Source organism: Protopterus annectens, chromosome 7.part0, assembly GCF_019279795.1.
Source record: "Protopterus annectens isolate FY-2018-M chromosome 7.part0, PAN1.0, whole genome shotgun sequence".
NCBI lineage: Eukaryota > Metazoa > Chordata > Ceratodontiformes > Protopteridae > Protopterus > Protopterus annectens.
This window is the reverse complement of record NC_056739.1, coordinates 909225993-909240946: the sequence shown is the minus strand read 5'-3', so window position 1 is coordinate 909240946 and position 14954 is coordinate 909225993. Positions and strand designations below refer to the sequence as shown.

The 14954-nt window shown below is 34.6% G+C and overlaps 1 protein-coding gene across 2 annotated transcripts in view; it reads left to right on the top strand.

Moving 5' to 3' along the window:
• Positions 1-14954, top strand: part of NRG4 (neuregulin 4) — a 103803-nt gene that overhangs the window by 18577 nt on the left and 70272 nt on the right. For both annotated transcript variants that reach the window (XM_044076111.1, XM_044076110.1), the window contains exons 2-3: positions 5541-5610; positions 14285-14378. In XM_044076111.1, coding sequence (XP_043932046.1) covers positions 5589-5610; positions 14285-14378 — 116 coding nt within the window. In that variant the 5' untranslated portion in view covers positions 5541-5588. The remainder of the gene's footprint in view (positions 1-5540; positions 5611-14284; positions 14379-14954) is intronic.

The following is a 14954-nucleotide window of genomic DNA, read 5'->3' as shown; positions in this document are numbered from 1 at the left end:
TCCAGAACCCAGTACAGCAACCAACCCAAACCTAGATTAGCTAAATCCTGTATATTATAGACCATCTTCCTCCCTCCTCCTCCTAAACCTGAATGCAAGAAGTATTTTAAATAAAATTCATGACCTTCATGCTCTACTAGCCCTATATAAACCAGATATTGTTTTGCTAACTGAAACATGGCTAAAACCAGATCACCATGACAATCAGATTACAACCCCTGGCTACAGTAGTATACGTAGAGACAGACTGGAGAAAAAGGGAGGGAGAGTAGCAATATTATTCCAAAATCATCTCACCATTGAACTACTTGATAATAACCCTGAAGTCAAAAATGTAGATCTAATCCCTCTACCTATATCAACCTCCATGGGTTTATCCAATTCATCTCTTTCCCCACTAGAATTGACAAAACATCCCAGCACCAGTCCATTCTAGACTGGATTCTTATATCAGACCCCTCACTTGCATACCAATTTGACTGTCTACCTGATATCCTAAGTGTCCATCAGCTAACCTAACTAATTAGGAATAGGTCCCAACACATCAACCAGACTGTCCTCAGAGTCCTAAGGAATAAAAAGAACTTTATACCCAATAACTTCATCACTGCACCAAAACATTGTAATTGGACTCCCTGCAGCAACTGATGAAGCTGTACAATACTTTAACTCAACCTTCTTAGAAATCTTAAACTATCATGCACCCTCCAGAACCATGAGAATAAAAGCAAATTATACCCAACGGCTAACTAAAGAAACTAAAACTACAATGAAATAAAGGGATAAGGCCTGGATACAATTCCACAAAAACAAAACCATTTCTATGAGACATATCTACTTAGAACTCTGTAACAAAGCTAAAAAACAAACTCAACTTGACAAAACTAACTACTACAAAAATATGCAAGAAAAATATGTTCATAGCCCTCAAAGATTTTGAGCCACAATAAATACTATACTTCGGCTAGGAAAATCCACAACTCCAACCCCTGTGTTAACAAAACCATGATAACATTGCCACACAATTTAATAAATTATTTACTGAATCAGTCCAAATCCTTGCCAGTGTTCAAAATACTGCTAATAGCCCCATGCCAACAACTGCCCAAACCCACCCCAACTCACAAAACAATACCTCCAACTTCTCCCTGCACTCTGTGTCCACCAAGGCCATTTCAAAACTTGTTTGTAAACTTAAACTGACCACTATAGCTGCTGACAACCTACCAGCAGAAGTCCTTAAGATAGCAACAGACCCTATAGCCTATCCTGTTACTATTCTCCTTAATAGGTCTCTACAGGAACAAACAGTTTATCACTAGACATACCAAAACTACAATATCAAGGACTCATCTCTTATCCATCCTCCTCTATGCCTCTCCTATCCTGACTAATCGCCACCTGGTTGATTTAAACAAAATGGAATCGTGTTATAACAAGATTGCCAAGTTCGCTACAGAAACCTCATATAGGACCCATCACTGTCTATCCCTCAAGCAGCTTACCAGGCTTGAGCTGCCTCAGCTACTGCTACTCACCCAACTGTCAGTAGCACACAAGTTATACTACCTTCCTGTAAAACCCCTGCACTCCAGCATCTAATTCAACCCTACACTACCATTAGAACCATAAGATCTAGTAACTAGAACCTAGTAAATGTCATCAAATATAAGAATGATGCTGGTACGTCTCTCTTTGGGTGCACTATTGCAAGAATCTGGAATACACTACCAAGCCTCATAACTTCTAATAGCTCTACTATACAATTAAAAAAACTCCTGAAAACCCACTATTCAAACAACTGGCTATGCTCCTGTTACTCCCCAGGTTAATACATAGCATTGCATCATAAGGAGGATACTGTTATGTGATAGCAGTACCCTTGGAAAAGCTGTTCTACTAATCATACCTCAAAAACTGTCAGTACTGTTGATATTTATTGTATAGAACTAAGACCTATCTACTATATAGTTAGCAACCATTACTTGTTGCCAGAAACAACTACCATACACTAATTGTTCTTAACCACCTTGCAGGTTTATCCAAAAATTCATGTATGTGCTTACTACATCACAGGTTAAAATCCTTAAAAATTATGTATATTTTGAAATTGTATGTGCTTACTACATTGCAGATTATAATCCTTAAAATTATGTATGTTTTGAAATTTTGATTTTATGTTTTTTGAAATTTAATTTAATTGCATGAGATTGTAATTTCCTATGCAGTTGTGTGATGTCTCCTATGCATTGTATATTAGTAGTATGTTTTATTTACTAATTAGTAGTATTTTGTAGTATTTTAGAGCTTTTCTCCCCGGGCCTCCACTGAAAATGGACCTGTGTCCAGTCGCACTCTCCTGGTAAACAAATGTAAAATTAAAAAAAAAACCTGCCAGCATCCTACTCAGATTCATGATGACCCTGGGTACAGTACATTTAATTCCTTGGGATTAGTATCCCTTAGGGTAGCCAGTCACCCCACCCTCACCCCAGTCTCCTCCCTTCTTTGTCCTGCTGTCTGTCCATTGCTTTCCTCATTATTCCTTTCGTCTTTCCCAGCATGACCACCTTTCTGTAAAAGGATAGACAGATGTTAAACATGCTAAATATGCATTCAGTTCCTCGGGTTCTTCCCAGCCAGTCCTCTCTTTCCCAAACTTGGCTAAATATCTTCTTCCTGCCTGCCTTTCTACTATATACCAAAAATCAGTCTTTGTAACCCCTCTTGACACTTTCCATTCACTCTTTTCATACTGCATCTTTGTTATTCTCACCTCCTTTGCCTCTTTGTACTGTATCTCCTCCACCATCCTACTTGCATTCCTTACACATCTTATGTACTCTACAGTTTGCCTTTATTACTGGCATAAACAGGCGGTTGATTTGAAGTATATTTTTGCCCTGTCTGCCTTCTGCCTTCTGCCATGTCTCTGTTTCCATTTTGTCCCTTTATTGTCATGTGTTATGAATAGACTGTATAGCATCATTCTGGTGACTGCTGCATGCTCTCCTCCATGGCATCGCCAGATGACATCCTATTTACCAGATGACCTGAGTTCAATTAGAGGTACAGACATTGGTAGAGCCAGCAAAGGGCTGATGGCAGTAAGTGTCAATACTTGCTTACCCGTCCTTGGTAGAGATAGCAATGTCTGTTACTATAATGACACCCAGTGTATGTTGGGTATATTATTATTTCAGGCAGGTGTACCAGCAGCAGGGCCATGATGGATGAGCTTACCAAGCAATAGATGAGGCAGCTAGAGCTGGGCATGCCTATATGGAATCTGTATTGTGGACCATACACATCAGCTGCTGTGGAGGCTTAGGGATTATGGCATAAAAAACAACCTAATGGCTGCCTCGATGATGGCTTCCTGGGGACAAGTATTATTCCAAAAGAGAGCAAAGTGACCAGATGTCATCATACAGGGAACAAACAGGGCAATCAGATTTCACCCTATGGGGAAAAATGTTAATTGGTCACAGATAAGCTGATGGTTTGCAGGTAGTATGGAAGGAAAAGAACTTAAAACATTGTATTTTTTTCTCAGACGGGCACCTATTGCATATTGTAAGTTAATTGGTTAGTATTACCAAATAGACCTGCCATGTGCTTAAAAACATTCCTTGATTGTACTACCTACAGCTTTCTATATTTTATGTTATGCTGAGTACTACATTTGTTATAATTACCTCACTGATTTTATGGTATTTTTACTTTTACTACAGTGCTAATTCTGATGTTAGGCTTAGTCTGTAACTATTTATGTGCACTGACTTTTGTATGCCCATTTTTTGTTTCTTCTGTTGGTAGTTTGGTTTATACACTAGCTAAAATCAGTGCTTACTGGAACAGTTTTGTAGACTAGTTAACAACATTAAATAAATAAATAAATAAAACCACTTAAAAAGCATCCATAGATGGCAGCCATTATTCTGCTTTCAGTTTTGCAGCTTGATTTGTGTTTCACTGGTAGCCTTAGCACTATGTTATTACACTGCTATATTTTGCTGTGTACTGCTTTCCTCTCTTAACTGGTTGTATCCATGTGTTTATGTTTTTTTCTATAGTGCTTAGATTACTTACCTAAAGCCTCTTTAGGCTGCACATACAGCTGAATTTGTGTTTACATATTTTATGTTATCTTTAATATTTTCTGAGTGTCTCCTGAAAATAGAACACGTTATGTGCCCATTGAGTGTACTATTAATAAAATGTAAATAAGTCAATAAATAAATAAATCATAACAGTTTAATTTTAAATTAGCAGTTCTAGGAGTTTAAGATGACGTGTTAATATTGTTATACAACAATGGTGAAGGGTCTTGTGAGATAACACTGTAATTTTCCAGGAAACTATTACAAAATAACAGGTTGTCCTAAAAAGTTACAACTATTTAGAAGCCATGGACATAAAATGTGCACTTCTTCCATATATAACACACAAATTAATTTTAATTTTTTATTCAGTCCATGAAATTTGAAAATGTATATAAAAGTGTTCTCAACTGGAACTGTCACTTTTATTTCCTGATGTTCAACATTTGCTCCTTTTTTAACCCAGGCTACATAAATCTCAGCTGTATAACTAGATTTCTATTTTCAGTAAAACTATACAATATATTTTATATCTTATTCTTAGAAGCTGTTGTCAAGTAATCCTCATTTAAATGTATTTCTACATCAAAGAAAACATAACCAATGAATCATTGTACCTGAAGCACATTTTAGATTCTCTTTGCAGATTTTTCGCATCTTTATATTATTACTTCACAAACTATTAGTAGCTATAAAACTCCCACTTTCATTATGTATCTTTCCATTCCATTTTATTCTGCAGACATTTATTTTTATTGGTTAATTCCAAATATGGTTCAATTTGATACATTAGTATTTTAAAAAGACCAACAATATCAGTCAAAAAGCAACAGCTGATGTGAATTTTTAAGGATTTAAGTGAGGATTATTAGGTTTTAGTAGGGTACAACTTTTCCCAGACATTTCATGATTAATAAAATTCCCACACAAGAAATATATTGCAAGATATGTTTAATCACATATGTGATATTTAATTTATCATTCATCTAGCTACACTCGTCATGCAACTATAAAATAGCATTTATCATTACCCTAACATTTATCATCAGCATAGCATATAATCCAGACTTAACTGAAAAGTGATGGATAATGAAGAATGCTGCATTATTGACTATTCAGGAAATGTTCTGTTCTCTTACATATATTATTGCCGTGAACATAAGATCCTTCCATGTTTACATGTCTTTGTTACAACGTTTCCCTTCTACATATATCCATGATTCTATGTGACTGCCATATGCAGGTTGTATGGAAGGCAATACATTCACATTACCAAGATAAGACATCTCAAAACTAGAGTATATGATGTCAGCATTAGAGAGGCTCCGTGATCAGAATGGCCAAAGAAAACTGAAAGTTGTTGTCAAGAGAAAGGTACTTGCACTGGAGAGCATTCATCAAATCAATAACATTTGTTTTGTTGTATTATGTGTTTAGGTACTGAGTCAAAGTTAAATCACTTCCAATTCTCCAGCATCTGACAAGATGGAAGCAGTCAGTAACCACAGTAAGTAATATTTATATTAGTCATACAGTTTAAGCAAAAATATACAGTGTTTTTTTTTTTATTTTTTTTTACTTTTTAGCCAAATAAAAAAGAATATTATTAGCAGTTCAAAGGATCAACATGCATAAATTACAAATGACTCATTTAATTGCTAAAATTACAGTATGTGCTGGGGAATATAAGATTGTCATGTTTAAAGTCCACAGAACAATAAAACAGAATAAAACATATGTGGCATGGTAATTTTAGTGCAAAAGAGAAAATAAAACTGAAGAACTTATAAATGCAACTACTACATGTTTAGCTATTTCACTAACAAAGGAATAATATAATCATATCAGCTAAGGTGATCTTTTCTAAGTGTACTCAACACAGCAAACCATAGTATTGTAAGTAAAGTGTTTTCCCTTTACAGATAAACATGGACGTTTATTATGAGATATATTAATATATATATATATATATATATATATATATATATATATATATATATATATAAAGAAAAGAAAAAAGCACACTGCAAAATTCCTTGTTTGTGAAATTATAAATTTGGTGATCCTCTTAAAAAAAACAAATTTACATGTCAACGCAGGGTATGAAAATATTGTATATCTAATTTATTACAGGAATCTATTCACCACATGGTTGTAGTTACATTCTGTGCACAAATTAATGGCTCATACTCTTAGCCAGATGCTATGTGATCACCATCAAATCAGTGTTAGCTCAAAATATTCACATTCTAATCCCACAGCAATTTACCATGCAATGCAATCCACTTGGCAATACAATGAAATTGATTTCTGTTTTCCTTGGGATTTTTTTTGGCATTTTAATAGAATCAACAATCCCAAATAAAGCCTCTGCAAGTAAGGCGTCTGCAGGGTCCTAAAACAGAATGTAGAACAAATATATGACCAGCAGACCGTGGAGACCAAAATAAAAATAATTAAAGTGTATCAAACAGACCGGTTTCGGCTTGTATATTACAAAGCCTTTATCAATGTGAAAAACATGCTCTGATGTTGCTGTTTTATTTTTCTTTCATCATCTTATAATGTTCTCTTTTATTCTCATCATAATATTATGAAGCTTGATGTCTCTAAAGCTATATTTATGCTGATGACATCAGCCATTATATGTTTGTGGAAATTTCAATTAAAGTACTTTTATTATCGTTCTTATCACTGTGCCTTCTTATTATTTAACGTACGCACCATTTCCATTGATTTGCTCTCTTGTTAGCCAGATCTTATATTTCCTGGTGTCTGTATCCTCTTATTTCCTGGGGTTTATATCCTTTTATTTCATACCTAACCAGAGATTTGTTCTGTATTTTATATCTAAACAGAATGGGAAATAATCGCATTCTATTCTTGGTTTGATTTCAAAACATATTCAGCTTTGTGAACTTCAATGGCAATAATGTATTCTATGACAGAACCCTCAGTGATTTTTAAATAGGCAATTCCAGGGTCTGTTTATTATAACCATTAAATATGATTAAATTCTTTTTCAGTTAATTAACATTTACTATTTTCACTTAGAATGTACAATAAAATGTAACTTCATATTAACATAATGATTGATAATTTTCAACAGTTTTATGATATAACTATTGATTATACTATCTGTAGAAAAATCCACATCAGCCAGTAATTTTTCAGTAGCCTTTTTTCAGCCCTTCACACATTTCTTTCCAAGGACCGCTTCTTTTATTTTGAGGGGTAATATGTGTTTAGAACTACAAACCTGTAACAGTCTTATTCAGCGTCAGGCAACATATAGCTATCTGATTTTAGGCTCATCTGTGATCTTGTATTATCTCTTATTTTAATTTGGATTATCAAACATCTAGACTCCCTCCCACTTCCCTTTTTTTAGCAGCTATTTTATAAATCTTGACATTCTGGAATACGAAACCCTCATTCATAATATTATGAAATGTGATGTCTCTAAATCTATATTTATACTGTTGGCATTAGCTATCATAATTCTGTAGAAATTTCCATCAAAGTATGTTATTATTGTTCTCATAACTGTGTCTTCTTATTATGTAAGTTGAAGTTCTGGAATATGAAATTCTCAACATTGCTAATCAATATATCCTAAAGGCAAATGGTATCAAACTGTTGCAAATATGAGACAAAATTCAATGCCAGGTATTTCACTTTATAAACTGGCAACATTTTCAGCTCATGAAAATAATTTTAGGTGTAAATTTTCTTTGTGCTGGTCAGTACCCTAGATATCTTAATTGTGATTTGAGCTAGAGATTTAATATAAATCTCCATGTCATGAGATTTCTCTAATATATTTATAGTCTTGTAACTCACTCAGCTATAACACCATAAATCAGTTTGTGTGGTATCTGATGACTTCCAACCTATTTAATCCAAATAAAGGTACATATTTTCTAACTGTTTCTAACAAAAATTTGAATGAATGATTTAATTTCTAATGTCACTCCATTTCAACTCTAGTAATGCTTTACAGTGGCACCAGTGCAACACCATAATCTTTCAATTTACTTCTCTTCCTTCTTTGCCTATTTTAATATTCCCTATCTTCCAAAATGTCCATATCACGTCTATTTTCTTGTTATTAATTCAAGTAGTTTGTGTTATTTATATTTTCCTGTAATTCTGTGTCTCATTTATATGTGACTTCCCGACCATATAATTTAAAAGAGAATCTATTATTATTTATATATGTTGTTAGACTATGATATTTTAAAACAACTTCCCATTGATAAGCTGTTTGAGAGATGCAGTCATATTACCTAACACTAAGTTAGTAAAAGTCTCAAAAGATCAGCTGAGACTCTGTCATGAAATGTTCTTTGTAAGTATTGCATTTTATAAACAGCACGCTTTCACATTACCAATATTCTTCTTCTCCTTTCTCTTTTCGGTGGTGTCAGGCTCCTCAACAAATAATTGCTTCCGTTTTTTTGTTTTGTTTGTTTGTTTGTTTGTTTATGCACATCTTGCTTTCTACTCCAATACAACTCCTTATCAAATACATTTCTCTTGCTCACACATCTAGTATCAACCCCCAAGGTCCCCACTCATTGGTTACATTTGTCTAGTCTTGCCTCATTATTACTACATTCATACTTGGATACTGAAATTCTGCATGCCTGTTTATAGTGAATTATTGCTCTTTTTCTTCTATTTTTCAGTCAGTCATCAGGCTGCTACAATTCTGTTTTTTTTCCTACAGGGGTAAAGTTATTCCTGTTCACTCATATTCCAACATTTATTTTTATAATTCTGTCCTCTATCCTCAGTATTATGTGATATTTTCTCTTTTAGTTCTTTTTCTTTGCTTCTTCAATTCTTCTGAAACTACTGCAGCTTCATATTTAACATTCACTGTCCCACTGTTGTTTGGTAACAAATTGCTCAGTGTAATCCTATGTGCTGTCTTTGGATATCCTGTTTTACTTGCCAAATTATTTTAGAGTATGCCTAGTTCCCCTTCTATACAGATCTTCTCTTCATTGTTATGTCTTTAGAACTTACTCTGCATTCATTCAAACATATACTTATTTCTTAGGGGAAAGTGGCATGACATTAATTGCCTCATTCCATGTTCTCTTCTGTACTGCAAAAAAATCACTAGGGCACAGACAGCTTCTCCAACACTGATTGTAAAGAATTTTTCATTAAATAGGGTGAGCTTTGTCATACTCCCTGCTCTAAAATCTATAGTCTGGTGTGTACTACATTTGGCTATCTAATTTATTAATATTTCAAAATTTGATGCTGATTTCTTTCATTTAGTTCTCTTTATATAAATCTTTAAAATAGGTCCTGTAAAGTATGTAGGCTGAAATACTATGTTTAACATTTTTCTGTCTTCTGCTATCTCTATTTCTAATAACTGTTATCTATTTTCTCATCAATCCAAACATTCGTTGGCAATGTCAATCATTTTAGCTTGTTAATTTCTCTACTAATTTTGTAACTTTTTATTTTCTCACTATTTGGAGCTTATGAAATTTCAGAAATTAAGCATTCATTATGTGAAACCACTTCTTTTATTGCTATATCCTGTGAGAGATGTAGTAAGAATGGTTTGTTCTTGGATGGGGTGTCTTCTATGTGGTATCATCACGTCCTCCCTGCACCCACTTGGATTTTTGCTGGGTGCTGAGGTTTATTCACATTTCCCAAAGACATATTGTAAGTGGATAGCTCATATAGGTGTGTGTGTGAGTGTGTGTGGGTGTGTAGATACTACAATAAAACAGTGTCCTCTACAGAATGGATTTAATTTGTCTGCCAAGAAAAGGATAAAATGGGTTACCAGAAAATGAAGGAATAAGTCAACAAATTGATAATCTAGGAAAAACTAATTAATGAAAATAGAAAAAATAATTAATGAATGAACTTATAAGAATACATGAACCTAATTAATAGAAAGCATGTCCACAATGATTCAGAAAGTAGTTATATCTACAAGATTAATTTTAAAAATAACATACTTACCTATTATATAGTAATTGAATTGAATTTCACTATGCCGCTGCAATTATAAAACCCATGAATTTCTATGAGATAAGACTATCAGTAACTATTAAAATAATGTATAAATTCAGACTAAAATCTTAAACATTATGACACTAATTAATGTTGTACATGTAAAGTATTAAAAGTTTTAATATCATATTAATGTTTATTTTTGGTAGAATTATTGATGCATTTTACTTGTGCAAAGGAAATAGCGTTTTTTTCAAGAATCAGTTTCTAGGTGCAAAAAAAAATATATACACTTGTACTCCATTGTTTCTACTTCCAGCATTATGTTATTATATTTAATGTATGCATCTGCTAAAGTATTCAACTGTCTTCTCCATGAATGCAGGATGGTAAACAAATAAATTAAATAACTTTTATATACCTGTTTCTCATTTGAATGTAAAGACCATTATTTTCTTAGTGTTCAAAAAGTAATCATTGCCCCATCTGATTTCTTTCCTTCTTTTCAAGAAGGATTTCTTTGTGCTACTTTTAGAACTAAGTTCTTGTCCCAGAAAAAAAAAACAGAAACTTTACAACAATTAATATTTGTGGTGCATTGGGTGTAGAAGATGGCTTAGTTAAACATTGTGGGAGCTTTCATATCCAAAGGAAAGCCCTTTGGGGACTTCAGAACCATAAGAATCTATTCAGTGAGGAAAGCCACCATATTTTATTCATTTTTTTTTTCTGGAAGGCCAAAGATTTGTATGTTTTTCCTTCTATAGCAATCCTCTGGGTTTGTCTAACTTGTCCAGAAATGTTTTATTCATTTTTAACACTTCCATCGATGTCATTCAGTGATGGTTTTACATTTTTGTAACCCCTCAATGGGAAGAAAAGTGAACTGTTTGCTCACACAGTCCAACCTTATCCAGTTTAATGAACTGCAATCAGAAATCATCTGTCAAAGGCCACTCATATAAATATGTTTAGATATTTTATAGTCAACGGTAATTTCTTATTTCTGCTAATGAGCACTTGAGACCTGCCTAATATTTATAGTAGCAACAGCCCAGCCTATAACAATTAAGAATGTCCTGACAACTTCAAACTTTTTTAATATGTTTTCTCCCCTTCATGGTGACCAGCAGCCTTTCCATTACACGGCTGACCTATTTAGTCCCCATGGGTGACACCCAGTTGTAGGAAGTTATCTCCTAGGCAGCTACTGCTGGGCCCTAACCTGTTAATTCTTACAGCGGTCTTTCATGGCATTTAATTCCACAGATTCATACACTTCTGACCTTGAGATAAATCAGGTTATAGCATGCTTGTTTTTTTCAAGTCCCGCCTGATATTACACCCACCTTCTCTGTGGTACATCTCATTCAGTGCTCCCTTGTTTAATTCACACTCTTGGTATATAATGTGTCTTGTTCCCTTGTTTCAGTGCCATTACTAGTGTTTGATGTGTAAAGCTGCTTTGTTTACTTTTCAGTGCATGCTGTGTGATGACGTACTGTTTGGTTCTCAGTGCATGTTATATGGTGATATTTTGTTTGGCTGTCTATGCATATTGTGTTTGGTCCTCAATTTATGTTGTGCAGTGAGTATTTTTGGTTTTCAGTGCATGCTGAGTGATATTCCTTTGTTTGGTTCACCTTCCCAGTACATAATGTGTGAGATTCTTTTCTTTGATTCTCATGTTTAAGTGGGATGCTTCCTTGGTTCTCATTGCATGATGCAGGACACGTGGTAATGTTTTGTTTTTCAACACATAATGCGAGAAGCATATTTTGCTCCCAGTGCAAAATGTAAGCTTTTTATGAAATGTATGCTGGATAAATAAAATTATGCACCTTTAGTTCTCAGTACATGATTCTTTCCATCTAATACAATATAGCAACTGTATGATCATTAGGAAACGTGTATTTGTCATGCACTGATTAATCAACTGACAGCAGCATGACAAATTTATCACTGAAAGACACTTTCAGTGGTTTTGGTTTATATAAGTTAGAGACTTGTGGGGGGTTCTCACCACACAAGGGGTTCAGGAGTGTCTGCTCCTTGCAAAAAAACATTTGAAAATATGTTTACCAAAAGTGTTTTCAGCACTTTACTTTCATTGATTTGACCATCGAAGAATAATCCTTTGGTTAATAATAATGAATTTGATCATTACTAGCAAATTTGGTTACCTTATAATAAAAAGTTGACTTGGAGTTATTTCACTGGTGCACTTAACTACCTCAAGAAATAATTATTTATATTTATTTAATTATATGTTGAGAAGGTTAACAATACTGTGCAAAGTCCATTTACAGAGAGGAGTCTAGGAGAGTGTAGGGAAAAAAGTTGTAGTTTAAAACAAGAAAGGAATTGTATGAAAGAGAAGCATGCTTAATCATAGTCCAACTGATGGTTTTCTGAAATAATAATAATAATAATAATATTGCAGTGACATGAAAGGACAAATAAAAAGCACAAGGTTTGTGTACTTTATGTTGTTCTTAATCTATTGAGACATTTGATTAGGTTTATTATTTTTCCTTCATTCTAATGCAAGTCTGCCCATTGGAGAGTGCAGTCTTCAAAACAATCAATTTTTTTCAAGTACTTTAAGTGCAGAGTGGTTCCAGTACAAAAAACTACTTATTTTATGTCAACTAATCAAAGAAATAAGGTCAGAAAACATACTCTAAGTGCAACGGGTATAAAATTGCTGCCTGTCTTCACCACAATACCACTCATTATAGACATTAAGAGGCTCATAGTTTCAAAGGTAAGTACTGGCCAATCAGTCTGAAGACCAATACAAGCCTAGACAAAAAAATCCTGTTCAAAAGTTACCTCTAGCCTCAAGATGGCAAGACAAGATAGGCAGGGAGAGAATTTGAGGCTGCTCATCTAATTATCTAAAACTATGTTGAAGATTGGAAGGCTGCTACTCTGTTTGACATGAAGTAAAAGTTTGTTCCAGAGATGAGAGATGCATTGGGATATGAATCTATCAAGCCAACATGTTTTATTTATCTGTTGATGAAGGTTTAGTTCTTTTAACCAATTACTTGAGATACTATTAGCTCTGTGAAGTAATAGGAGTTCAAATAGGGTTGGATCTTTCATAGCCCAAAAGGCTAGAAACAGATCTCCATACAGGAGGCTGTTACAGACTGAGTGCAAAGAAAGGGCTGTCCATTTCTCCTGAAAACTAACATTTTTGAGGCCACTGATATTTTAGTTATAATGTCTGCGGTCCCTCAAGTTGTGTGATATATTTAGACAAATGCATGCCAAAAGGAGAATTATATTCAACAATGGGTATGATAAGATATAAGTAAAGAGAAATTAAGACTTCCTTGGATCTAGTGGAGATGCCTTTGGAAATTAGATGAGCCAGATAAAAGGCTTTCCAAACTACTGTGGAACCATAATGATCAAATAATAAGGAATTTTCAACAAGAGTACACACGTGCATGTGTGTGTGTGTGTGTGTTTGTGTGTGTGTGTGTGTGTGTGTGTGTGTGTGTGTGTGTGTGTGTGTGTGTGTGTGTGTGTGTGTGTGTGTGTGTGTGTTTCAGTGTGACAGTGTAGGGGGATGCCATGCACTGCATGAGTAGCTGGACTGATAGGAAGAACACTACCTCTGTCAGGTCTGATGGCACTAATATTGGTCAGTGTGTGTTTAGTTCTTTGTCATTGCAGTCATAACTGCCCCTGTATCACATTTTCTCATAATCCAGGTAATTGGCTAATGTACTGTAGGCTATTACCACGAGAGATGATACATTTTCTGAATATCAGGGTGTCTTTTGGTCAGCAGAAGTTGCTTGAGTGGGATGCCACCCCCCCCCCCCGCTCCAGGACCTACATACTCCCAACTAACTATAACTTACTCAGAGGTCATAGAATCTTGGAGTACATTATATAGTTTGTTAGGGGATGCTTGAAGAATGAAAATATACAGCAAAGAGAATTCAGCGAATACTACCTGTATGAATAGATGTTGTTATATATGAGTGTAGGAACACTGGCCAACATTTTATTACATTCCCCATAGTGCTGAGGTGAGCCTATTTAAAGTCTTTATAATAGAACAAATTCCCGACTGCACATGCAGTACTTAAACTATACAGCTACATTACTAGTAAGCAACTATAAATGCTTGTTTTATTAAGTTCTCTTTCTATTGTAATTTACAGCACATGAAGTACCTTGTGAAGAAAATTACAGCACTTATTGTCTCAACAGCGGAATTTGCTACAGACTCGCAACAGTAACAGAGCCATTCTGCCGGTATGTGTAAATTAATTCTGTAATTTACTAAATTTTTGATTTTGCTTGTAGTTCTGCTCTGACCCTCACAGAATCTTTGTTTTGTGTGTGAATCACTGAAGATTAAAGTCAGTCAATAATATCAGGCATTAGAGTTGCATTCTTCTTCTTTAGGGAAAGCATGCTGAAGCCTGTGGCAGGCAGCTTTGCCCCCATTTCTGCCTCTCTTGATCAAGCTGTCTTACACTTTCTCTCTGTCTTGCATCCATAGATGCACACACACTGACACACTTCCAAAAACCCAACTCCCAAGACATGCATGCATTACTTTTTTTTAACTTTCCTTTTAATTTTATGTTCTCTAAACTGCAAAGCCATGTAGAGAGCATAAAACAAAATGGTGGCCATTTGCAAGCTCAATGGCAGCACACTATGCTGTTGTGATGTGGCAGACTTACTTTTACATTACATTACCAGTACATTAACACCCTGCTGGGTTTGTTCTCCAGTAAGGGTGAAGATGTACTGTTCACCCATTCCTTAAAATGACATAAATGATCCGTGTGAAGAATTATAAAGATATACTTGATGGAAAAT